Consider the following 27,232-nt stretch of genomic DNA (forward strand, 5'->3'; position numbering starts at 1 on the left):
CTTACTGCTTCAGTTCATTGCATTACAATTCAACAGTCTGAAGAAAAGCTTGCATGCAAGGGGGAGGGGATGAAGGAGACTGAAGTGCTGCCAGAGAGGAGCAAGTAGCTGGGCGTTCTTGCTCTTTCTGCTCTGAGCAGAGCCTTCCTGGCGGGGACGCACACACGTCTTAAATCGAATCTGCCGCTCGTACAGGGGCTCTTGTAAGCCAGCAGTCGAAAGTCAAAATATCTGTGACTTGAGTTTCTGTGATCTGCATATTTTTAACTGGTTTAGGGACTTAAGCACTTCAGTATGTCAGGGGAGTTTTTTGTTTTGTTTTGTTTTCTGAATCAAGCCTTGGGCCTTAGAGTGTATCTTTTTTCTAGTGACTTTCAACTACCTTTCTTGGAGGAACCTCTAAACTGAGCAGTTCTAAGCAACATCTCAAGAGAGACCACTATGGCCCCCTTTTCTCCTCTCCATGTCAGCATGGACCCCACAGTAAGCATTGCATCATCAGATCTATTCTTGGATCTGCAACATCACCCATACAAAACACTGTCGGGCAGCAGCCGGGAGGGTGGCTTGCAATTCAGAATTGTAGGAAAATAGTCTGAGAGACAGACAGCAGCATTTCTTATAAAACATACTGGTGTGGACTGGTCTGGAAGCTAATTCTTTCTGAACAGAAAAGCAAAATAGAATGTGGGAAAAAATGACCCAAACGCTAGTCTGAACCAACGATTGCAACACTGCTGTATTAGCAAGGTCTCGCCTCGGTTCTTACTAGTCTCCTCTCCCGTATACTGCTGCCGTTGCTGCCCCAGGGGTTCCCTTGCTCAGTAGGATCTCTCTCCTATCACCACTTGGTTGATTTTCCTAAAGCAAGCTCAGGCCATCACTTCTTTAAGCCAAGATCTCAGTGGCTCCCCATTGCTGACAGAATTAAGTCAGAACTCAGTTTAGCAATCAGAGTCCTCCATAAGCAAAATCCCCGTCCACATCCCTCTTCATGAACTTGACTTCAAACAAATTATCCTACTCACACCCCATTATATTTCCATTGTTGTTTTGTTTTTGTTTTTTGGCCTCCAGGTGTTTATATTTTTCATGCAGTGAAATTTCTTGCCTCAAGAATGCCTTTCCCTCACCTCTCCACAGTCCAAGTCTCAACCATTTTTTGAAAGTCCTACTTAATTCGTTTTCTGTATAAATAGATTCCCTAATCCCTTCTGCAACTAAATCCCAGTAAAAGTTTCTCCCTGCCATTTTGTGGTCCGTGTTACTTTCTACCTTTTTATTTCTATAAGTACCTTATTTTCCCTGTCAAACTAAGACTTTTACCCTAATTTTTCTGTCTGCAGCCCTAGCACATTGCCTTGTATGCAACAAATATTCAGTATATGGTGAACAAACAAAGAGAAATATTTCAAATGATTCAAGAAATGTGAACATAAGTAGCATTAATAAATAAGGGATACTGCATGTGTAAAAAAAACCATTCCATCCTGATTTGGAAAAAAATGTGAAAATATATCTGAATTTATTATTTCAGTACAGTATAATACAGGGTTGTGACAACAGTAAAAACTAAAAGACTGATAGCCATAAATATGCCAAATCATACTTTATCCATTATTAAAGTGATACAATCCTCATGGTCTGTTATTAAGTTTATAAAGAAAAAAGCTTTACACTGTACACAAAAGTAAGGAATGCCTTCCAGGAGCTATGGAGTGGAGAACAGGGCAAGGAGAATCCTTGATGTAAAGGATGGTTTTGAGGAACATGATGTTTCTGAGAGAAACATCTCATCTGGCCAGCCAGACCATCTCTTATTGGGAGGCCCTGTTGGGTTTTCTCCCTACTATGTACATTCTATTTCTAATGTAACCCTTCTTTTCTGAAGGATCTAGTTCTTTTTCACTGTTGAGATGCACTTTTATCTTTGTGGTCCCACTTCCAAAGCTGCTCATGGTGACCGATTAGGAGGTAGGGTTTTTGTTCTACCTCTCTTCTGCCCAGATGGTGATATTCCTGGGGAGCTGGGGGGGGCCTTTATTTGTCTGTTTTCCTGTCTGATGGAATAATTTTGAAATCAGACCTTAATTCCTGAAAACTTCCAAAATGGGAAGTACCTGTGGAAATGTACACTCTTCCCTCTTCTACCAGTTCTCCTCCCACTTCTACTGTGTGATGGTTTATGGAGAAATCTTTGCAGTGTGACTTCTGAAAAGGAGGAGGGTGGTATCGATATTATTTGATATCAGATATCATTTGATATCAGAGAGGTGGATTTTCTTGGTCATGGGTGCATGTTGTCCTGAATCCAGTCTAGGTAATTAGTAACCTTGGTATATACACCTGGAACGTCTTTCTGGCCACAGCCAAGGCCCCAACTGATGATTCCAACCAAAGTCATGCGATTGTCCTTCATACACACCAAGGGGCCTCCTGAGTCACCCTGCAAAAAGAGAAGACAGGTTAGTTGTTTGCAAAAAATGCAGAATCTCTGGGGAGAACTTAGATTTAATATTGATATTGTTGATATTGTGTTCTTCACAATATGCGTGATATGTGTTGATATTGTATTCTTCAAAGCACTTGTTTCAGATACCGGGATTTTTACCTCAACTATTTTGATCCTCTGGAGAACTAGATTGTATCTGCACATGCAAAATGAAGTACAACTGAGATAACCACTCAGACATTTCAGGCCTCAAAAATCTCTGGTTTGAACTCTACTTTCTCCTAGCCACGTGGCTTTAGGCTAACTATGCTTTAATTTTCTTATCTGTAAAATAAGGATATTACTATCTAAAAGGTTAGTGAATTAATTGGAAGAATGCAACTAAAAGCCTTAGAAAGATGTTTGGCATCTAGTAGAACTCTTGGTAACTGTCAGCTGTTATACTGAATTACAAAGATCTTTTTTGTTTTTGTCTTTAACTTGAGGCTAACTAATAATGGTTTCACTTTGCAGACAACCTTTTTCTGACTGTTGAGCTAGGTGGTATGGTAGAGGTTTCTGAAGAAACCATTTAAAAAGTAATCAAACATTGTCATGGAACCAAGAAAATAAAGATGATATGATTTACTTACAAAGACAGCCCACAAAATCCTCAGGAGTTCTGCCTTCTCTTTGCATCCCCTCCCCTCTAATCCCCAGCTCCTAATGGGGTGGGCACACTGTAGTCCCTAACATATCTGGTCACTAACAGTGCCTTGGCTATAATTAAGTCCTAATACCAGCAGGTTGGTTTATCTCCAGGGCCCCATGCAATCTAAGTACTAACCCTGATAAGGATGCCAACAGAGAGAACCTGAAATAGTTTGATTTCCCAGGGTATCAGGGTTTTTAAAAAGTATTTCTCTCAAATCATCTGTATCTTATTTCCTAGTATGCTGCCTTTCCTCCTTCCCCCTTCTAAAAAGTAGACTCCAATTCTCTAGCATCTACAGAAGTCAAGAATTTCTTAATTTGTGTAGCTTTATCCATTACTTCAATCAATCAATGGCCTGGGCTCACAGGAAATCCTGTACCAGGTGGAGTTTCCTGTGCAGGCACTGGGGAAATTTCCTGCCGTTTAAATTTCTTAAATTTGAGTAACTTTGATCTTTCTCCAATTGTTTTATTCTCTGAGGCCTTCATCTAGAATCCCTTGGAGCCTCACTAAGATGAAATCGCCCCATTCTGGCTGTATCTCTTTTTCTTGGTCGAAAACCTATTGACCAAGGAACATTTTTACCCTTGGCTGGGCCAAGAATATATAGAGAGACTCATGCTTACATGGCAGGCATCGTGCAGGTTTGCTTGGTTCCCTCCACTTCGAGTGTCTCCAGCACACAACATATTGTTGGTGATGGTTCTGTTAAACAGATGCTGGGATGTGCAGCGGCTAGATGGGTACAGTCTGACATGAGCTTCTTTTAGCCGCTCAGAATAGAAAGGAGAAGCTGAAAAGAAAGTGGGGGGGGGCTTGAAATCTCATGACTCTAGGGAAAATTATTTATAAAACTTTTGGAAGGAGAAAGCCAAATTTTCCAGTAATAGCTAACATTTATCAAGCTGTTTACACATAGTTGGTTGAATCCTAAGAAATTGCCAATATCTGATTGACTTGAAAAAACAGCAATTTTACAAGGTTTAACCCTGGGTTTCTCAACAGCAGCACTGTAGGCTTTGTCTTAAGGGGCCGTCCTGGACATTGTAGGATGTTTAGCAGCAACGCCAGCTTCTACACTAGATGCCAGTATCAACCCCCACCATGAGTTGGGACAACCAAAAATGTCTCCAGACATTGCCAAATGTCTCCAGGGTTGGGGTGGAGCTGGAGGTGGGATGGGGGCCAGGCGGATCAAGCAAAATCATCCCTGGTTGAGAACCACTGGTTTAACCTAACGTTATCTCATTTAGTTCTCCTACTCCAATTAGGCAGGTATTTTTATTTCCATTTCCCAATGAGAAAACAGATTTAGAATAGTTTAAAAGAAAAAATAAAAAACACGTCCAAGGTCACACAGCTAGCAAGGTGCTAGGATGTGACCTCAAGTCTACACCAGCCAAGAGTACAAGAACCCACACACTACTATGCTTCTTATACAGAACCTTCTTTAAATCTTAAGTTCTTTAAGGCACTTGTACTCTGCAGGCCTTCCTTGACCTGTACAGTGGCCTTACGAGGTAGGGCAGGCAGGTGATGCATCCACACTTTTCAGGGATGCAAGGAACATGCCTACATCGATGCAGAGTCCGTGCCTGAAACAGGACTAGAACTCAGTTCTCGTGACCACTTTTTCTTCTGTCCAGTCATCCACTGCATGTCCCGCAGCCCTGCGGACAGACAGGATGGGGCCAAGACTTCCTTCCACTTACATGCCTCATGCTTGCCATAGCCAGAAAGCTCACACTCGGTCCAGTCAGGCAGCTGCAGGCCAGCATCAGGGAGACAGACGGTGCCCACAGTGTCGCTCTCCTGGGCACAGGACAGCGAATCTGATTTCAGCTGCAGCAGAGCTGGGAGGGAGAGGAAGGAAAAGCATACATAAGTCCTGTGTGATGAATTTCTTCTAATTTGAGGGGACAGAGATAAGGGAGGGAGGGAGGGTTTGGCAGAAGAGGGGTGTGTGTCGTGTGTGCAAACATGGCTGTGTACTGCGATCCGGGGACATCGGAACTGCTGCGGAGAGACATCTTACCGATGTCGTTGTCGTAAGTGTCATCATCAAATTCCTCATGGACAATGTATTTTTCTACTTCAAATTTCTGCTCCTCCTCTCCAGGGACCACCCGGTACGTTCTGCCCAGCACCACCGTGACATGGTGGGGAGGGGACCTAATGGAGAAACAGACTTAGAGCTCCGTCCTTGCCGTCACAGTTCCGCTCATGGACTCGCCTGGTTTCAAGGCCTGAGGGAGGAAAAACCTCCTGGATTTCCCAACCCCCTACCTGTCCAGGAAGCAGTGGGCAGCAGACAGGACCCAGCAGGAGTTGATGAGTATTCCCCCACACAGAAACCTCTCTCCCGGCGACCTTCTGTTCCTGACAAAGATGGCAGCCTGCCAGGGGTGAGACGTGATGTCCGCGAAGAGTCCTCCTTTAATGCGAAACTGAGGCTGCCTGTACTGTCTCAGGCCGCAGGTGGCTGGCAGAGGGAAGGAGAGAAAAGGGAGATCAGCTCTTCGGGCCTGAGATGAGGCCCTTGAATGCCCATCCTGGTGACTTCTCTTAGAACCCTGAATTTTAATGGCCTTCCTGCACTTTTACAGGTTAATATAGAGCAACATAACCTTCTCCATGGTAATGAAAAACACAACCTACTGCATGCCAAGCACTGTACATACAGTATCTTTAACCCTCACAACACTGAGCTTCAGAGAGGTTGAGGCATCTTTGCCCAAAGTCATGGCACCTGGATTTGGATCCAGGTCTGACTGACTCCAAAGGTGGTGATCTTTCTGCTATGCTTCCCTGCCTCCAGATAGTCCTATCACCAAAACCTGGCTTAAGAAGTCATGAAACAGGCTACCAAAACCCCTTGCAGCTTCCTCCTGGAGAATGTCTACCCCTTTTCTTCTCATCTCCTCAACCTTACTCATCCTACCTCCTCACAAAGTCCCCTGAGGAACATTCTGGCTGATCTGTGTGTTCACAGGGACTAAGGAATAATCTGTGCTCAGACAATTTTCAAACTAAAGTCTCATTTTGCATCACTTAAATCTTCCTTTTGTCTCCCACCCCCTGTTGCTCACTGGGGTCTCCTGTCTTAAGTAGGTTTAGGGAGAGAGTTGGAAGTGTTCTCAGTAGCAGCAGTACACGCCCAAGAATCACAGGATGTGGGATCAGGCCCAGCTCTACTCCTCAGGAGCCCAGTGAGCCTTGGAAGGCCACCTGGGTTCTGAGAGGTCACTTCCTAATCAGTCCAATGGAAATGGGAAGACTTCCTCTCACTGCCTTGTTGGGGACACGCTGTGCAAGCACTTTTGTTATCTAATAAGCAATATATCCGTGCCCTCTCCAAATTTGCCATTACCGTCATCATCACCATTAATAGAGACTTCTAGAGAGGAGTTCAGAGCCTGCTGTTGAGGGAAACTGGTTATTTTCCTTCTTTCTGCCCCCACCTCCTTACCCCCTCCCCCAGGTGGTGGAAAATGAACACCTACCCCAGAGTATTGCTGCCCCACCACTGCCTCGGTCACGGAGGGACCCTCTCCCCGCCCAGCCTGGCCTTCCCAGAAGACTGGCAGGGACACAGTGTGAACCAGACAGCTGTGAAGACGCAGGAAGTGGCAGAGGAAATGGTCAAGAAGTGAGAGTGGACAAAGGGATGTGGCCAAGAGCCAGCACTTACAGCACTGGGGCACGTCGCAGTATTCCCATGTCAACTTGCCGTCCTTCTGCACGTGGCACCAGGGCTTGGCATCCCCATCCGGATTCCTAAATGATAAAGGAGCTTAAGGGCTTCGGATGCTTACCAGTATACCAAAGGACACTGAGAGGGGAAGGATGCTCAGTAAAGCAACTGAGAAAAGCACTGAACTGGGGTGGGGAGGGGAGGACCCCGAGTTCACGACTTGGCTCTGTCACAGATGCTCACATAAGAAAATAACTTCTCTTTAATTAACTTTGTCTTCCTATCAGTCCCATAGCTGGGATTTCACAGGAATGTTAGGAGGAACTGTGAGTTGTTCTGTGAGGAAACTCTTACACTCATTGCAATGAAGGTGCCACATGAGAACGAAGTAGATGAAGGCTGGATGGCTATGAGTCAAACACCTTGGAAAACTGCTACACCTTACTTTTTTTTTTTTTCCACCTTACTTTTCTTTCTTTTTTTTTTTGGGATATATGGTGGGATCACATTTTATTATTTTTTCCATGTGAGTATCCCATTATTGCAGCACCATTTGTTGAATTTTTGTTGGTTTCTTCTGCTTGTTTGTTTGTTTTTGGGGAAGTGCATGGACCAGGAATCAAACCCAGGTCTCCCGCACAGCAGGCGAGAATTCTACCACTGAACCACCCTTGCATCCCCCACCTTACTTTTTGTAAGTGTTACTCTGGCAAATGAAGACGTTGGACTAGATAATAGCCATGGTTCATTCCTTCCACCCACTGGATCTTCCGTGTAACCGAAGCACCAAATCTTCTCCCAACCCATGCCACAGTCCAGTCCTCGGCCCCAGACCTATGCCCATGGGTCCCTCGGCCCCTGCACTACCCACCGGCAGTAATTGTGTTGGCCCAAGCCCAGGGCCTGGGCATTGCTCGTCCATGCCGTATAAATCTTGCCTATCAGCTGCACAGAATTCCACCGGAGGCAGGTGGCACCAGACGTGGTGAGACTGTGGGAACCCCGGTACTCTAACCCTTTTTCAGAGTAGCAGTCTCCATTTTTTCCTGGATCAAAAGAAATCTCAGACTGAAACAAAACTTATGAAATCACGTCCTGTACAGGGGCTCAAGTGGAGGTGCTGGCCAGGGAGGCTGAAGGCTAATCTAGCATGGAGAAGAGTGTGATACCACCCACCTCCCCTTTTCTCTCCTTTAAGCTCTTGACTTGGGCATGGCAAATGGAGTTCATCATGTGTGCCAACTTTCATCAATTGGATGTGGCTTCATAGAACGCTGTGTTCAGAGAGATTCTGAGGGTATATTCAAGGTCAGCAGGAAGGGATGCTGGGTTCAATTACTGGTGAGTGCTGTGGGCTTGGTGGGGGAAGGGGGAAAGGTGATTCAGGCTGTGAGCCTCAGAGTGCTGCCTATTTTCACCCATTTGTCCCATTTGCCCTTTCCTCTCCCCATTTGAAACCTACAAAGTTTAATAAATACCATAATTCAAAAGGATCTTTAAGATAATCTAGACCAATGAGTCCCAATTTATAGCAGATTCTGGGGGATGGGGAGGATGCTTTAAAGTAACTGAAAAGAGTTCTAGAATTCACAGGTATACCGGCATTACCTGTAGCCCAAATGCATATTTAAAACTTGAAAAAAAAATACTTTCATACCATTTCACAAAATTATTTGTGAAATCCCCCAGAATCTGCTATAAATTGGGACTCATTGGTCTAGATTATCTTAAAGATCCCTTTGAATTATGATATTTATTAAACTTTGTAGGTTTCAAATGGGGAGAGGAAAGGGCAAAATGGGACAAATGGGTGAAAATAATTTTCCTACCATTTCACAAAATTATTTGTGAAAGCACCACTGAGTTCATAGCACTTTTTGTAACTATTTTTCAATTTGGAAAACTATTTTACATTACAAAGTCTTTAAAGAGCAAGTGAGAGAATAAAATAGGCCCACCCATCAAAAAAGGGAGGGTTGCCATTCATTGTCAAGAGGACTGGAAACCACGGAACCTGTCCCATCCTCTTTCTTAGATGAAGAAACTGAGGGTCAGGGTGGGTGAAGAAATCAGCTCAAGGTCAAACTGCGACGAGGTCAAGCCTGGACGAGCACCTGAGTCTCCTGACTTTCTTCCTTCTACCACCAAAATGAGTAACTCCTGATATACACCTTTTTCTGCTCAGTTCTACAAGGGCTGTGATCTTGTCCTCCCAGACTCTCTCCCCAGGGAACACTACAGAGGCGGGGGGCGGGCACTGCCACTTTGCCACTTACCCTTGGAGCAGGACGGCGTGCTGCAGAACTCAGGGTTGTACCTCCCTGCCTTGAAGACGTAGCACCAGGGCTTCAGCCCTCCATCCGGGTTTCTGAAAAATCAACCGGGGAGGCCAGGAGGTGAGAGGCAGAGCCTTCGCCGCCAGCCCCACCGCAGCGAGGGCCTTTTTTCCCCCTCGCTGTAGCCATTTAGCCCCGAGGACATCCTGCCGCGGGGGCGGCGTCCGTCTGTCTCACCTGCAGTAGTTGTGGTTGCCCAGGCCCAGCCTCAGCGCGTCCCGCCTCCGCCCGCTGTGGGGCTTCAGGGCCAGCGCGCTGCTGTTCCAGTTGGCGCACTCAGCCCCGCTCTCCGAAGTGCTCCAGGTGCCCCTGTAAGTGACACCCTGGTCCTCGTAGCACGTGGTGCTGGCATCTGGTTTAAAGCAAGAGCATATGACATCTCACGTGTGAGGCCCCGCTTTTATGGGGCTCTCCCAGCAGTCCCTGTCACCCCAGCATTTGGCTGCTGGAGCAGCTGGCACACAGGCGGCTGGCTGCCCCAGAGCCAGATTTCAGCTTCCCGCCAGAGGTTCTGCCTGTTGGGCCCAGTGCTTGGGTTTCTGGGGTGGTATGGAGCTGTGTGTACCCCAGAAAAGCACGTTCTTAAGCTTCCTCTGTTCCTGTGGGTGTGGACCCATTGTAAGTAGGACCTTTTGATGAGTTACCTCAATCAGGATGGGTCATTAAGACCCATTACTAGAGTTCTTTATAAACAGGATGTAATTCAGACACAGAGAGAAAGCCAGGGGGAAACAAGAGGCCAAAGGTCAAGGTGCTCGGAAGAGAAGGGAGAGGCCACCACGGACATTGCCAGGTGACAGAGGAGCCAAGGATCACCAGCAGCCAGTCCCAGAGCACCAAGCTTTGCCTAGATGACGCCCTGATGTGGACTTTCTCCCATCCCCAAAACCTTGGACTCATAAGCTGGTGTTGTTTCAGCCAGCCCGTTGTATGGGATTTGCTTGAGCAGCCAAAGGAGCTGAAACAGCTGGGTGACTCCTGGGCTATCTTTCCCAGCCCTGCCCGTTGCCCCTGCCCCCACATACTTCCTTTCCTTCCCGGGTAGATTTGGGAGTTGGAATTGCAGTCCCTCTCACACACCTTCCCACCTGCCCACTTACCTATTTCACAGCTTTTCCCAAAAAATCCTTCAGGGCACTGGCAGACAAAATCTGAGAAGTAGAGAGCTTGCCAGCATGTCCCCCCATTGAAGCACCTTGGCTCGCTGCAACCTGTCAAGTATAAACAAGGAAACCCTTAATTACTTTTAGAGCAGCTAAAAGAATAATGTAACAGTTACATTTTTTTAATATTTTTTATTGTTAAATGCAACATATATACAAAGAAAGTAAAGAAAAACAATGACATTCAAAATGCACTTCAACAAGTAGTGCTTGAAGAGTGCTTTCTATAGACCTGGCACTCTTCTAAGAGGTTCGCAGAAATTAACTCATTTAATACTTGCAGTAAACCATGAAGTAGGTATTATTATCACCTCCTTTTGCAGATGAGGAAACAGGATCAAAAATAGCCTTGACCTCAGGTTACACAGTCTCGTGTCTGCTCTGCACCTTCCCCTCTGCCGAAGGCACAGCAGCCTGGAATCTCCTTTTGAAGGTGCTGGAGACCTTTTTAGTTTATGGTGTATTTGGAGTGGCTGGAGGGAAGGACCTGAGACTGTTGAACTGTGTTTCAGAAGTCTTGATTCTTGAGGAAGACTGTACAACTATATAGCTTTTACAATGTGACTGTATGATTGTGAAAACCTTGTGTCTGATGCTCCTTTTATCCCAAGTATGGATAGAGAGTAATAAAATAAGGACAATAAATAAATACATAATAGGACGGATAAGGAATAAAAAAAAAAATGGGTAGATTGAAATAGTGGTGGTCAATAAGAGGGAGGGGTGAGGGGTATGGATACATGCATTTTTTACTTTCCTCTTTTTATTTCTTTTTCTGGAGTGATGCAAATGTTCCAGAAATGATCATGGTGATGAATACATAACTATGAGATGATATTGTGAGCCACTGACTGCGTACTTTGGGTAGACTGTATGTATGTGAAGATATCTCAATAAAATATATATATATATTTTAATTAAAACAACAAAAGATGCTGGAGCCCATGAAAGACAGGGTTTGGGCCCCTGAGACTGGACCCCTGAAGCCCCAGCTTGAATTGATACTTAATTTTTTTTTTTTTTTTGCCTGAGCCAGCACTGGGAATTGCACCAGAGTCTCTCTCCGGTGTGGCAGGCGAGAACTCTGCCACTGCACCACCGTGGCCCGCCCTCGGATACGTACTTTTGACGGGCACCGTGTGGCACTGCGGCCTGCCTCCGTTGCACCAGCAGTACTCCACCCGGTTGCTTCTGAGCACGGGGCGCAGCCACGACTCGTGCTGCTGGTACACCATCTGTGTCTTCTCATCTCTGCAGGTCACTGTAATGAGACAGACTGGTCCCTCTAGAGCACAGCTCACAAAGAAGGGGCTCACCACTTCCTGGGTCTACTGAGAAAAACCCCTCACTTGCTTCCAATTTAATCCATCCTTTATCCCTTTCTTGCTCTCAGCTAGGAGACAACAAATAGTTAATATTTTGCCCCCAAAGACCCCTTTCATTGTTTCCCCTCTGATCGGCCCCTGTTTGAAAGACTCTATGTCTATCAAAATACATTTATTAGGTAATACTCTACTTTTCCACTTTTAATTCACCCCCAGTAAACATACTTATATAACTGCCTACCAGAGTTTTGGATCCACATGACTCTCCCCATTCTGAAATGATTTATTTCTGGCCTCCAATTTGACATTTTAGTCTGTGCAGAAAATGTGCTGTTTTCATAAGTAGTTTTTTTATGAGTAGTTTTGATATAGTGAAAATAGTTGAAGTACTCCCATTATTATTCTTTTTCCTTCCTTCTCTTTCTTTTTTGCCAATCAGAATGCCAATTTTAAAAAATCTTGACTTTTATTAAGGAAGAAATATATGCTCATTGTAAATAATGCACAATCTCACCTTCACATAGCTTAAGTAAACAAGTCATTAATAGAAGATAAATCTTCTCAGTAGAGCCTAAAGCACCCTTTACTCATCTTAAACCCTAACCCTGCCTCCTGCCTTGTCCAACCCCCTTGCCACCTTGGCCTCGTCTTACCTCTGTAAGATCGGGTTCCTCTTCTGAATAGGCTGTAGATTTCCTGCAAAGGGGTGGAGGAAGGATCAGCAACTGCTGGATGTTTCAAGACTAAAGGCTGGCCAACCTGCAAGACCACTCAGGAACCTAATCAGAAGTCACCCTGAGATTCTGCCTATGGTACCTGGCCCCAGGTGGAATATTCTTTTCCTGCCTTCTTGTAGGAAGTCTCCCTCTCCTCCCAGAGGAGCACTGTGCAAAAGAACTTTCTGCATAATGGAAAGGTTTTCTGTCTGGGCTGCCAGTACAGGAGCCGCTAGTCACATCTGGCTACTGAGCACTAGAAATGGGGCTAATATGACTAATAAACTGAAATTTTAACTTTATTTAATTTTAATTCACTTTAATTTTAAATAGCCATCTGTAGTTAGTGGCTACCATAGCGGACAGTGGAGTTCTAGGCTCCTGTCTCCTCCATAGAGCCATCCTAGACTCTCTCGTCGCGAAAGACCTGCTGCACAGGTGTTGCTCATTTAGCCTTACAGCCTGCCCTTTAACGGTGGACATGTTCAGAGTGTGGATTCAGCTTCCTTCCCACTAAATAGGAAGCAGTCCGGGGAGCTCCCCTGCTTCTGTGACTCACAGAGCTTGTACTGTCCCGTGCAAAAAAAACCTTTATGAGTTAATCCAAATACATTCTTGAAAAACAGCTCCACAATCCAAGCGCATTCTATAAAAACAGCTCCAAAGAAAGGAGCCAGAAACAATGGGATGAAATTAAGAACTGTTTACTCAAGTGAGAATAAATGCCTAGGATAGGGATGCTGGGAGCTGAACCCCAGGGTTCCTATATTCAGGGGCTGTGCGTTCTGCAGGTGTGCCGCCCCCCTCTCCCTTTGCCTTGGCACTCTTTGCTACCCCACATCCCTGGGGGTCGGATACAGACTCTTGGTTCTACCTTGGAGCATCTGACTACCATGGGCGGATGCAGAGGTGAACACGACACCCACCTGGCTGGGAAAAGTGAAGACTACGCCACAAAGCAGAGATAGGCACAAGAGTTCTGTCTTCATTTTAATCATCATTTCGTTACAGTGTCCTGTAAATTCTGGAAGAGGAGAGAGAGGGAGAAACACTTCATCACATGATGAGAGATCTCAACGTGCATGACAAAGCTCAAGAACCTGGGCCTCCAACATGGCTGGGACCCTGCGGCCATCAGCTTCCACGACTGGGGAGACCGAACAAGTGTCTGGAAAATGCTTCTGCACAGAGATACTTGTGGGCTGAAAGGCATGTCTCGATGGCCCAGATCCTGCAGAAGCCAGGCTTGTTTTCCCTGGAAGTGAATTCCTGCCCTGGAGTTGACTACATCAAGCTGCATTAACATCCTCTCCCTGATTTTTGCAAAGGAAGCTGTAGGGATTTTTACTGCCGGTGCATCACAGAGCTGGTTTACCTCAGATGGCCTCAACTCTTGCACTTGTAACAGAGCCTATTTCCATGTCTGACCCCTGTCCCCCTCCACGCCAGTGTTCTCCCTGCTCCGCTCTTCCATCGGAATGTCTGTCTCTTTTTCAGACTGTGACAAGGCCTGCCGAGTGCAGATCTGCAGGAAGAAAAGGAGCCATCTGGCTTTTGGTCAATCGACTCAGATCTTCCTGGATCCCAAATTCCTGGTTTCCATTTGCCTTTCCCCAGGGCTCTCGCCCTCAGAGACTGAAAGTAGGTTAGTTGGTTGGGTGTTATTTTGTGGTCTGGCAGGCCCTCTCACCCCTTCATCCACAAGAATTACAGCAGGGCATCTCTTCCCTTGACTCATTTCCCTTCAGTCAAAACACAGTTTGGGCCCCGGCCCTTCCCCCTTAGCCTCAGGATCGTGGGAGCTCTGGCAGTTCAGAGGCCTCAGCTCTTTCGTTCTTGCCTCGCTCTGCCTCCTTCTTTGTTTCTTCACAAAACCCTGCTGGAAGTCCCCTCCTCCCCACATTCTCAAGCTCTGTTCAGAACAAAGATTAAAAAACAAAAAAAAAGAAAGAAAGAGAGAGGCGGGGCGGGGGCTGTTCAGGCCTCACTGATCGCTCCCAGGCAGCTGAAGCCGGAGCAGGGAAACTTCCAGAGCTGGGGGTACAAAGTGAGAAAGACATGCAGGGGACGGAGACATGCAGGGGACGGAGACATGCAGGGGACGGATCACCAGTGATTCCAGTGGGAAAGCACAGGGCTCGGATTCAGGGACAGGCTTGTCACCCACACACGCCCCTGCTCACGGGAAGGAAACAAAAGTGCAATATCTGGGCCTTCGTTTTAATTTGGCATGCCAAGGTCCCCTTCTGCGGCTGCGCTTCTCACTCAGAGGAGGCAGCTGTGCTGCTACTAACTGGTTTCAGACAGTCACAGAAGGGAAAGGACCCAGGGAGCTGAGTCAACCCAAAGTGGAGCCTGCTGTGGAATCTTCTGATCACGGGGAATTTCTCCAAATTTTCTTTTTCTCGGTTTTCCTCAAGTTTTCCCTTTCTCAAAATATCTCCAAATTCCTTTTAAGTATCCCTTCTTAACTATATCTCATGACTTAGCACCATTTAAAAATAGATTTTGTCAAATGTATTTCCCCTCTTTCTTCTCGATGTTGTAGAACGACCCTTTACTACCTCGATAGGGGGTCTACCTTAGCTCTAAAGCCTCAGGACTTTTTGAAGGAATTCCGAATGAAACAATGAATGAATGGGTAAATGAACCCCCGACCAGACAGGGACCTTCCCGCTTCTTCGCCTTGTATCAAACCAAACAGCTCTTTCGATACACTCATTCACCCGAGCCAGGGGGAATGGTTCAGGCAGTACTTGGGATGTCCTCCAGCTGCTGTTTTATTGCAAGAACTCATGGTCCTCCTAAGCGGACCTCAGTTCCAGATGCTGGAAAGTTGCAAAGTGAGAGATGAAGTGTTAACACCTTTGTCTCTCCACCAGGCCACCCTCCTGGGGCAGGTGGGGCTGGGGGTGAGGGAAGGACAGCCTGAAAAGGAGGAGGGGATAGGGCTTAGGGCTGAGTGTAAAATTCCTACAGCTGCCTCCTGTTCAATCTTTTTGCAACTTAAGAATCAGCAAAAAGAGGGAAAGCAGTCATTTCTGTTTTCTGCTCCTGGGATATTTAGAGATGTGTCTCTCTCCCACCAGTCCCTAGTCTTCCCTTGGCTCTTTTGGGCCTTCCTGGGCCTCCAGTGGCGCCAGTGCAAACCAGTCTCACGCAAGCAAAGCAACGGCTCCATCCGTGCTGCACAGAGGCAGTTAGAGCAGCTGGACAGGCCATATGAGGTAAGAGGATGACAAAGAAATTAGTCATCCCATCAGCAGAAAAGCAGTGCGGTCCATAGGGTGGGAGAAAGAAGAGAGGGAGGATAAAGTGTGTCCTTGTTTTGCCTTTCTAAAGAGGTGGGTGTAGAGGTCTGGGGGCAGTGCCTGGACAAAGAACAAACAGAAAACCAGAAGTGTGGATTCAGGCTCAGGGCTGCTGGGGCCCATGCCAGGACAGACTGCAGTTTCCCACCAAAGGGAGAAAAGCCTGGTGCTCATGGTGAGGCCAGAGTGGAAGATAAGATTTGAGGAATAAATATAAGAACAAAGATAAGAAATACATAAATATAAGAAAGAGACCCTTCCGAGGCTTGTTTTATAAATGCTAAGACTCCTAATTCTTTTTGGGGGGGTTCTCTTCCTTTTGTTCTACCTAGCAGTTTCCTAGAATCTCCAAGGAACTGGAAAAAAAATAAAAAGAAAGGAAGAAGTGGGGGGGGGGGGAGAAATAGGCAAACCACCATGTGGCCAACTCTGTGTTGGACTGGAATCCCTGGACCACAGAAAGCATCACTGCACTGAGATGGGCAGCAGCAGTCTCAGCTCCCAGCATGCCCGTCCTCATGCACACGGATTGCCAAAAGGCACCCTCTCTGGTAGACAGACCTCTGCAGGCAGAGGCCTGGGCATGTTGACAAAAATTCTGCGCATATCAAGAAAAAAACGGTTATTTCCTCCATGTGGATTCAGCTCCATGCCAGCGGGCAAGTGACTTGGCAAATAAGGTATGGGTTGGATTTTAAACCCTGCCGGCCCTCCCTCAGCAGGCCATCCTTGAGCAGGACACAAACCTGCAGCTCAGTTTGCAGTGGCCTTGTCTGCATCCAACACGTGAGTAGGTCCCGCACAGCATCTGTGTCTCACCCCACCCTCTACCCCCAGGAAGCCATTTTTTGTCCTGTTGGCTGTAGCAACAGGGTGACTCTGTTACTGGCACCTGTGAACAATGTGTGAATGACAATTGTTCTAGGGGAAAAACCTGAACAATAGTCTGGTCCCAGGGAGGGGTGAAATGTGGTAGAAACTACCTCTCCCGGGAAACGTACTGTTCGGCAGAGCCAAGGATGCATGCCATTTTGGCTGAAAAGACCACGGTCATGCCAGCCGGAAACTCAGAGTTCATTTCTGCAATGGTAACCTGGTGGAATGCTGATTGATGAGCACAGGTTAATAATTGTTTGGATCAGGAATGGGTGGAAGCCACTGGAGTAGCAGTAAGATAGAGGAAGGACCTGGGGGAAAGTGGGCCAAGGGTTACCTCCAGTACCTTTATTTTTGCCCTTCCATGACTCTTTTCCTCCTAGATATTGCTCCCTCTTCTTTTCTTCCACCTTCTCCAATCCCCTCCTGCCCACCCCCGATCTCCATAAAATTCTGCTCTTAGGAAAGGAACTGATAAACTTATCTATACAAGGTAAAATAATTTAAAAAAATTAATGTGCTACATTGCCAAAGAGCAGCTACGTTTTGAGACATAAAATTTGTTTGTAGGGATGCAAGGCTACTGGACTGACCTCTCCAAGGTCTCCTCTAGGGCTAACCTTCTGTGGTTTCTGTTTCTGTGAGAACAAATGATATAATGGATGTGCACATGCTGTGTAAACTGTGAAATAATTATAAGTGGTTGTAGGCATTTTATTTAAACACTCAGCCACATGCCATCGTTCTATTTTTATATTATATAGGAAAGTGATTTGCAATAAAGGGAATATACAAATGCAGGTAATCAATCAATCAAATGCTCTGATTCTAGGTCAAACAGTGCAAGGGACCCAGATGTAACTGCACCTGAGGACTTGTAGTTTCTCCTCTTGCCAACCGGGAAAAGACAGAAACATGACCAAGCTGAGGGGAATATAAATTGCAAGGGAAAAATAAAAATAAGTTAATACTATTATCAAATTTTGCACCATGTGCAAGGTTTGCTACATTAATTTTTGATGGAGGGAATTCTTCAGTTATTATTGCTTTGCAAAGCTTTTCTCTGGAAATCTGAGTAAAAGAGTTTATTCCCAAGAGCACTGATACCCTAAAATGACTCACAGCTTTAATCAAACAATGCCCACACCCCCCAACCCCACCCTGGTTCAGAATGAATGCCAAAAAGTTAGAAAAGAAATGATCAGAACTTCTTGGAACAGCAAAGGCACTTGGCTAGAGTGAGGACAAGAGACAAAGAGCGGTGGTTTAGAGAAAGGACTAGGCCTTGGAAAGGGTGGTGGCCTTTGTCCAGGCCAGAGACAGACCCTGGGACAAGAGCCTTTAGCCTAGAAGCTCTGGTCCTGCTTATTCCAGGCTGCTATCAGAGGTCACGCTCTCAGAATCAAGACCCTTTCAAAAGCTACCCTATATAGGCAATTTTTAACTTTTCAAAAAGTAAATTGTATGTGCCAAATGTTCTCACTCCTTGAACTCTTTATAACCAAGGGATAGGAGAGGGAGAGGGGAAATCTTTCTGTCGGCTTCTTATCTAATTGGCCATGTCCAATGAGGCAAATACGACAGAATCTTCTCCCGGAACCCCCAGCCCCATCCCAGGCATCTCGACTCACTCAGCAGAATACTCTCTAAATCATCTATAGGCATACAACTGGTGTCTAAGCTAAAACAAATTACCCTGGCTCCTGATAAGAGGACAGCTCTATCCTGAGCCTGGTCAGTTGTCATTCTCCCACACCCGACACGCCAACCCCCAGTTAATCCCAGCTATCTGGAGAAACAAAGTGAGTGTTAGCTGTGGGTCTAGGAAAATAAAACTCTATCCCATCTCATCCTAAACACACACACACACACACAAATAAGCCTTTCCTAATGAACTCAGATCTTTCTGAAGAAAAATAAATAAATAAAGCTCAGCTGGCAAAAGCAAACTCAATTAGTCAGTGTAATAAAATGTTAACCCCAAACTCTGAAGCTAAACAAAACTTGCAATCTAATGTTCATCTAAATGGATATCTTGTTAAGCAATGGTGGTAAGTCTTCATGTTCCTTCCACTCCCTAAAGCAAACATCCCTACAGGGTAGTTAAATACGCAATCATTTGATAATTCTTCAATCTACCTCCAGATTTCAACACACTTGAATCAGGAAATAACAATCAGAAGCTTTCATTGTATCTGACGTGAATTCATCCACAATTTACTGGCTTCAAGTGAAAGCATCACATTATAGTTCATTTTTGAGAAATGTGCACGGATTAGTGGCACAAATAGGTATTTGAGCACCGCCTCCTCTTTGCAGAACCCTTTTACATGCTGTAAATTACTTAAGGCGTGTCCTTACAGCTGAGAGTACAGGATTTCAAAATACTGTGCCATACAGGGGACTCGTGGTAAGAGGCTGTATCACAACTCCATCCCGGACACCCAGTTCCATCCAAAACCACACGCTTTTCTCACTGCTCTCACTGTCCCCAGAAGACTGGACTGTAATGCGCTCAGTTCATACCCGAGAGGAAAAGAGCCTCGGGAGTCCTCATGTCCAACCATGCTGCCACTTACAGGTTGTGTGTGGGCAGCCTAGCCTCCCTGAGCCTCCACTTTCCTTGTTTTCTTTAATGAGCTCATCATTTCCACCTGGTGGGTTGTTATGGGATTAGAAAAAAAGCTGGCGAAGCGCCTACGCAATGCCTGGAACCCAGTAAATGTTAATTGAAGTTAATCGTCATAAACATCCTTCAGCAATTAGAGCACAAAAGTTTCCTGCCCAACGCGGAGCCCTGTGGTCCTCACTGTGCTGCGGAGTTAATTGCAAATGCTGTTTCCTAAATTGGCTGAACTTCTTGTGATAACTTGCAACCATTCTATTGATCGATTCTTTACAATTGACATAAAAATTTCCTGCCCTTCCGCTATGTGCACAGAACAGGATTAACAATGGCCATTATTTCCTGAATATGGGATGATGTGTCTTTTATCCTATTTTTAATCAGTTATTTTTATTTGCCTTTTCCAGATCTATTTATTTCACACCTGCTGGGAATCACTCCTGGTTCTCAGAAGAAGCCGGAATTAGCAGCTGAGACACCTGGGAGAGCAGGCGCTCCCCACTGATAAAAACCCATCAGCTACACACCACGGATGTCTGAAAACCAGAGACAGATGAGAAAAGTAAGAAAACCAGAGCTTCTGTGGAAAAAAAAATCTTCCCTTTGTCTCTGCAGCCTGAATGGCAAACACTTTCTCGTAGCTGTGATAAAACAAGAACAGCCAATGGAGATCAAGTTAATGACAGACTTTTCTTTTAGCTTTTTCATCTTGGGGACTAGGTTTCCCTTCCCCACCCAGCCCCCTGCACCCTGCCCTTGGTCAAGAAACTCATCTGACCTCAAACTGCTCATTTAAACACCTCCAAAGTCTTGAGAATCTCCTTGAGGACCATCCTCCATGCCACCCACCTCGACCTCAAGCCCCAGCTCGGTCTAATTGCCTTCTTTCTTGAATTTGCAGGTGATAATTTACTCACTCTACGTATTCACCATCAAACTTTTATTGACAACTAACTGTGTACCAGGCACAGGCTATGGTGATATAAAGACACACATCCTCTATCCTCAAAAGACTGATAGTTTTGGAGAGGGACAGACAGATAACTAGGCAATCATAATATGGTGTGACCAGCTCAGTGATATGCAGGAGGGAGATGGGGGGTGGAATGGAGAGGAAGAAGAGGTTCTACCAGAAAGTACAAGTCAGGTGTCTAGTTCACTCTTGTTGAAGTTTGGGGGCTGGTCAAGGTAGGTTTTCTGGAATTTATATGGTTTGGCATCCCTGAGATTTTTTGTTGTCTTGTTTTTTTAAATGTATTTACGTATGTACTTGTTTTTTAAAATTTGCATACATGCCATAACTCCAAGGTTATAATAATAACAAGGTCTTAACATTTAGAAACAGATTTGAGACATGGTCTCATCGAGGTCCCAAGCCAGCCCTTAGATGGAGTTCCTATTTGACAAAGTCTCATACAAGGGGTAAGTGCTATGCGGACCATACACCCAACCAGGCTTAACAGGAGAGTTTGACAGACTGAGAGCATTCCCGAGTGGATGCTATTGAGGAAAAATACAAGTCTACGCAAAAGTCTTTGTTTTGACATTTAAAAGAAAGAATCAAGTATTTATTCCAACAGCTTCGCCAGGCTCAGCCATCCAGTAAGTCACACACACACTCAAGATACCTGGAAGGTTATTGAAACATCTCTTGAACTGATCAAATTGGGAAGTTGTCACTTTCCACAACCAGACTCTTTGTTTCTTCTACAAGGCCTCCTCACCCTGCAAGGGCTGTTGGGGCAGCAGCATTTGAACCCTGCCTCAAGGTTATGAGGCCAGTAAAATTAACACTCTGCTCACGGCCACTTTCACTTTAAAGTATCATGTTTACTGAAGTGGAACTTTGTGAATAGAAATAGCAGAGGTACTAGTAAAATACAATAACATTTTCTGTAGCACTCCAGATTAGGGGTCTTTGGGGGAGGGGTTCAGTTTGGATTCCCTATTGCCCAGCTAGAAGTTAATGCCACTTTTGTGTCTATATAATAAAAAACTCTCCATACCAAGGTCCCTCAATATCTGGATTTGGCTTAGCCTTGAAGTAGTCACTTTGCAGGCTCCAGGTAGAATGAGGTTCTCTAGGTCAATTCCCAAACCAATTTCTGCAGGCCACAGGTGCATAAGTAAGTCAGAAGATCACCCAGTCATCCTGTGCACCTCGGGTGGACCCACTGGCCAAGAGTCACCCTCTAGGTCATGACCATTTGCGCACATGGTCGGCAGTGGAGCAGCCCCTAAGGACACCCAATTGTATTAGTTCTACAGGAATATCAACTGATTAGCAATTCTTGGGTGAGATCAGCACCAGAAGATGCCTGAGTCATTCCTTCAAAACAGTATCTATGAAATGGCCTGCTGTGCGCCCGGCATCTGGCTCATTTTCCCTTCCATCACAGGTCTTGTTTTTCAGATAATCAAGAATTGGGTTTATCTGTCCCTCTACCCCCTTCTACAGAAGACTATTTCTCAGGAGGTTAATAGACTATAAAACACACAAAATATCATTAAGAAAATGTGCAGACTGTTCTTCTATGTAAGTCAAAAAACTGAGCCCTCATAGAAAACCATGTAGCTTGACTTGTTAGGGCCACAGAGCATGATCTCTAGAACTCCTTCTAGATCTAACATTCTCTCATCCTCACACTTTTACCTAGTTTAAACTACCCTCCCCTTTTGCCTGGTCTGATCTGAGACCCACAACATGTTTGGGGGAGCTACTAGACTAGGATGGGGTTTAAGCCTGAACCATGGGACAGAATTTTTCTCCATGCAAAGCTTCATCCAAAGGAAGAATGAAATACTCTGTTGCTCCTTGACTATCTTAGCCACCTTATCAGAACCGAGCTGGAAATCGCAGGAAACAGAAATGCCATTATGCACCCCAGGTGCATAATGCCAAATAACCAAATGAAAACTGAACATTTCAATTAAAACCTCTCATGTTTTCTTACCACCGGATATTTGGTACCTCAGGGAAATTCATGGATTTTGAATTTTGCGTGGAGCTAAGTCCACCGCAACCGTCTGTGAACGTGTTGTCACCTGAACTGTCTGAATATAACTTACACACCCTCCAGATTCTGGGGGAGCCCTAAAACTGGCACTCCTCCTTCCAAAGGCACGATCCTAGCCAAGTTGCTATAAAACCCCACGAAGGGAAAAGTTCCCATTGGCAACAAGTTTTCCCAAAATATATATGGTCCCAACCATTAACTTTAAAAAAGCCTTAGACGGTTATGTTCTCTTCAAGTCACACCGCAAAAGACATGTGTGTGCTACTTATTCCAATCGTTTGAAATTTACTCATCACCAGCTCTGCTCCTCAACATATTAGATACTAGAGAATTAAAAGCCAGAGCTCCAATTCCTGTCTCACTGAATTTCTAAACTAATAATGGGATTATTCCTCTTCCTGACTGCACGACCTACCCAAGAGAAGCACAGACATTGGGAGAATCTGATACATGACAAAATAAGCCAAGAAGGTCTCTGGGAGTCTGGACTAAGCCATTTGAGCAAAAAGCAGCTACCATTTGCTCTTGACAAGTTCCAGAGATTCAAGACTGGCATCTTTGAGGGCATTTTCAGTAGAATAAACTAATGAGGGAGGATGGAGCTATTTATATTTTTATATTTTGATATCACAGTGTCCCTGCTGGTTGCCCCAAGCCTGGCTCTGCTCTCTCAGGAAACACTCAGCAGCTAATGTTGACCGTCATATATTGACTCTGGACCAAGTTGGTGTCTACATCCCAGAATGAGTCTTCCTGACTACAGACAGAAATCACTAGGAAATCACCTTTTGAGGGAAATCCACGTAACGGTTATAACTGGAGGATTTCTTCACAGGATTGCAAATGTACAAACACCCCCCCACCCCCATATTTTTTCTCTGTCATCAATCAGCTGCAGGAGATCACCATTATCATTGCAACTTGCCCACCAGATAACTCACTGTTACCACGCTTCTTTGTGCTTAATTTGTCACTAGTTACCTGGGAGCTCAGCATGTTTCCTTCCTTCCCTTCTTTCTCCCCCCCCCCCACCCCATCCTTGTGAGGTTCAGAAAATAAAGCTAGTAACCGTGGAAATCTAGAGAGCTTTGATATGCCTTCTGCAGAAAGCATTAAGAATAAAAGACATGGCTGTTATTTTATCCCCCCTATGACTCAAGACCTGAAGGAGCCCTGCATACTTGATCGATGCGCAGTGAGCAAAAAGCCAGGACAACAAGACTGACCAGCGGGGAATGGAGAGAGGTCAGTGGCATTTTCTGCCCTAACATCGCAGGAGCAGCATAGGGCCTGTAAGTGCTGCCTCCTCTTATCCCAGCACTGCCCACCTGGGTAACCCCCCACGCCCTGCCTCAGTTTCTTCATAGGCTCATTAAAGAAGGGAGGTGTTCAGATGACCCCAAACGTCGACCTGGCTCGGACAGCCACTGTCCCCCGAGGCAGCCGGTTTTACATGTATTGCCCATTAGTCACGAGGTGCTCCCATTGTCTCTTCCCAGCGCTTCTGTGTAATTCTTTTCACTTTCTCCTTTACTCCGGCCCCTTCTCCAAGAAACCCATCCCTCCTATTTGCTCTTTTCCGCGGGCCCCCTCGCCCCTCCAAAGCATTTCCATCTCTCCCAACTCAGTGCAGACACAAAAGGAAATCTCCCTTCAGAATGGGTGCTAGCTCATCCTCCTTTTGCCGGCTCTCCAAGGTCAACCCCTTCGTTCAGGGATTCCTTCGTTGGCTCGGATGGCCCGAGAGAGTTTTAAGAGGGAGAAAAAGGGACGGGCAGAGAGGAGCGCCCAGAATTCAACCTACCGCTGCTCCTTGCCGGGCTTCCCGCGGGGAGGCTTTCTCCCAGCCCCTGGGCGCCTGCAGGATCTCAGCTCCAACCTCCCTGGGCCGCTCCGGCCTCCTTTAAATTCCCAGGCGGGGGGTGGGTCGGCGTGGTGGGCGGGCTTCCCGCGGAGGGAGGGTGCCCAGTGGCCGCCCCGCGAGGGGAGGCAAAGAGGGGCGGGCCGATTTCTGTAAAGACGAGGGGGAGGAAGTTCCAGATGGAAGCGGCACCGCCAATCCTGGCTTGGGGCCAGCCCCGATTATTCATGATCTGGATGTCATCGAATCACAAGAATTTGGGAATTGAACGGGACCTTAAGAATCACCTTTCTGTATAATCCTGGTTGCAAAGGCCTATCAAAGGCAACGTCAGGGTCAGCCCTTGTTGTGAAAAGAAGTCTTTGCAATTCTAAAGAAACACGCTTTGGGAGGAGGCTGGGGGCCGTGGGGTGGGGGTGGGGGTGGGGGTGGGGGCTCCGGGAGCCAGAGCTGTTGCTTCGCCTCCCGGCAACACCGGGGTTTGGGAGTTGTGGACGCGGCGGGTGAGCTACCCATGGAGGGGGAGGACATTCCACGGTTGGAGCACATGGCAGAGGGTGGGGTGGGGACAGGAAACAAAGGAGGGCCTGGCTGGCCTTCTGCTCACCTGCGATGGAAAGTGCCCCAGACTGGAATGTGTTTCATCTAGCGCTGCAGGCTGGAGTTTTTACTCTGGCCCTACCTAGCTCGATAATCTTGGGGAAATCATTTCGCCTCTCTGGAAAATGAAGGGCTGGACCAGGCGGTGTTTGAGGTCTCCTCAGCTCTAGCCTTCCCCAAGTGGGAGCGTGTGGCCGACAGACAGGGCCCCGAGCCAATGCGCCGCCTGGAAGCTTCTTCTTCAGACCATTGCTTGACATTCCATCCCCAAGCAGCTGTCCCTTGAGCTGTTGGAAGCTTTTTGGGGTTCTAGGGTTTGGTCTGAAATATAAATGCTCCTGGAACCTGTTTGGCTGGCCACCGGTTCACACCTTTTTGGATGACTGATAAAGAAAAGCAGCTTGGGTGTAGGGAAAGTGTCAGGTTTGGAGCTCGTCATACCTGTAATTTGGGATATGACCTCAGTCAAGTTCTTACCCTGCTGAGCTTCAGCTTTCTCATCTGCAGGCGGCTGTGAGAATTAGAGAGAGACAATGCATGTAAGGTCTCTAACGCATCCTAGGGGCTCATACAACGGTATCTATTATTATGGGTTGATTTCTAGCTAAGGCAAAGCCTTGTGATGATGAGAGAGAAGTAGGAGGAGGAAGGGTGCCAGGAGAAGGGGGAGGAGGTTGGCAGGTGAATACTAACTGTGGGGTGACCAGCTGTTCCAGGAAAGGCCAGATTTCATATAGTCTGAGCCTAAATATGCCCATATTTGTCAAGCCATGAGAGCTGATTTTGAGGTTGCAAGTAAGACAGTCACAGCCAAAGTCAAGCTGTGCTTCCTCGCTATTACCAAACTTTGGCTCTGCCAATGGCCATTATAAAAAAGCAGCCTCCCCCCAACCCCCAGGCACTGGGGAGATCAGATAAGGGTTATCTACAGAATAGTAGAGATGGGACGTCCAAAAATCTGCCTCAGGGGAATGGACCTGCCCCATAGTGATGGGTCTACTTTCCTGTTTCAGAAGGTCAGAGGCTTTTTTGGAATTTTGGTTTAGCGGGGGGGTGGAGGGGCGGTGGTAATAAGGAGACTTTAATTTGAACTCCTGTAGAGAGTGGTTTTCTACTAAATTGTCACATTTAAGTCCTTAGATCAGGTAGATACTGTAGTTTGGATGTAAGCTCCTAAAACCTGGACAGCGAATAGACTGTGAGCAAGTTGACCAGCAGGATGCTTAGGGGACCAGTGATTGAACTGTATGGGAAGAAATGTTCCTTCCCCACCACCTGTTTACAACACCAGCTTTAGAAATATGTTCCCTTGGATTGTTTGTCCCTGATTAAAATGCAAACTATCCATTCAATCATCAAAACAAAGTCTGTGGGGTGGGGGTAGGGTGCTGTCTGCTAGGGGATCAGAGGCAGCCCATGGCTTTGAAGGAGAGGTGGACAAAGGAGATATTGAGGATGGAGTTTGTGGGTCATGAATAGGTGCACCTGAGTTTTGCTGAAATATATTCAAAATGACTCTCGAAGTTCTAGAAACTGGAGCCCTTGGGTTCTTATAAATATGAGATCCTTTTCCTTTTGCCAGACTCTGGGGAAGGCTGAGAATGAGAAGAGAAGGCTGATAGGTGACCACTGGCGCGCTGATTTAGTCAGTGGATTGCTGCTAAAAACGGAGAAAGGAAAATAAATCCCGGTGAAATCACATCCTGGGAAAATTGCATCAAAGCCCTTTGCTTTCAAGAAAGAGAAATAAAAGTAAGGCCCAGATAACACAGAGACGAAGTGGGCACAGAGATCCTGGAAGAAAGTATTGTTACAGAGTTTTTCTCTGGAAAAAAAGAGGTGCTGAAGGCATGAGTCACAGGTGGGGGCAGAGAATAGGGGCTCAACCAGCTGTTATCACCAGGAGAGGACAACAGGAAAAGGGCACAGGAAGAGAGACTATACTGAGTCCCCAATCAGCTGAGTAAGAGATGATGTGATGTCTGCAGAGACTCAAATGAAAAAGGAGAAGTGGACAAGTCAAGAAGCTTATGGCAAGGTGGTTTTGGACCAAAACCGAAAGCAGAAATTTTGCCGATGAAACTGAGAGGGTTTGGATGAGCCTGGCCCTGGCACCATGGGATCAACAATGTCATCCTGACCACAAGGGGGCAAAGAAGTGGAACAAACAAGTATCAGTGGCTGAGAGAGTTCAAATAGAGTCGAGCGGCTACCTTGAGGTCACACTTATGCAAGCTTCAGTTAGACATTGCTACCTACCATGACTTGCCAAACCCCAACCAAAACCTTTCCTGCCAATCCTTAAGAACACCTAGGGCATTATAGAAGATTTTCCAAAGTTTCTATGCATTAGGGTAACTTTCCAGAAACCTACAACCTCCAGATGGGTCCCTGGACCAGATAAGCCCTGTAATGCAGAGAGGCCAGCCTCTCCAGAACATCAGCTAGTTCCATCCCCCATTCCATGTTATCCACAGCCCCTTCCAAGATGAAAAAGTTAGAATGACATAGCCCAAAAACCCCTAAAGAGTGGGAGAAAAGATCAAAGGTGATGGCAGAGT

General features: G+C 46.2%; 1 protein-coding gene across 1 annotated transcript; it reads right to left on the minus strand.

Annotated features, from left to right (window-relative positions):
- Positions 1 to 1,508: 1,508 nt before the first annotated feature.
- PLAT (plasminogen activator, tissue type) lies at positions 1,509 to 24,141 on the minus strand. The gene is made up of 14 exons (XM_077152589.1): positions 24,015 to 24,141; positions 13,307 to 13,404; positions 12,318 to 12,360; positions 11,463 to 11,600; positions 10,277 to 10,387; positions 9,354 to 9,528; positions 9,117 to 9,208; positions 7,712 to 7,886; positions 6,838 to 6,923; positions 5,433 to 5,628; positions 5,182 to 5,318; positions 4,859 to 4,999; positions 3,773 to 3,939; positions 1,509 to 2,446 (listed from the first exon to the last, which is right to left on the minus strand). Exons 2-14 carry the CDS (start codon positions 13,379 to 13,381, stop codon positions 2,288 to 2,290), a joined length of 1,695 nt encoding a protein of 564 aa, XP_077008704.1. The 5' UTR covers positions 13,382 to 13,404; positions 24,015 to 24,141; the 3' UTR covers positions 1,509 to 2,287.
- Between the last annotated feature and the right edge of the window lie 3,091 nt (positions 24,142 to 27,232).

This window comes from Tamandua tetradactyla, chromosome 3 (assembly GCF_023851605.1).
Source record: "Tamandua tetradactyla isolate mTamTet1 chromosome 3, mTamTet1.pri, whole genome shotgun sequence".
NCBI lineage: Eukaryota > Metazoa > Chordata > Mammalia > Pilosa > Myrmecophagidae > Tamandua > Tamandua tetradactyla.

What these genes read in the sequence shown, in the direction of transcription:
- PLAT (XM_077152589.1), bottom strand. Translation starts at nt 13,381, where the DNA reads ATGATGATTAAAATGAAGACAGAACTCTTGTGCCTATCTCTGCTTTGT. An exon ending in TCTTCACTTTTCCCAGCCAG is followed by an intron (nt 12,361 to 13,306) that starts GTGGGTGTCGTG and finishes ACCCCTTTGCAG; the next exon opens with GAAATCTACAGCCTATTCAG. An exon ending in AGGAACCCGATCTTACAGAG is followed by an intron (nt 11,601 to 12,317) that starts GTAAGACGAGGC and finishes GTCTCATTACAG; the next exon opens with TGACCTGCAGAGATGAGAAG.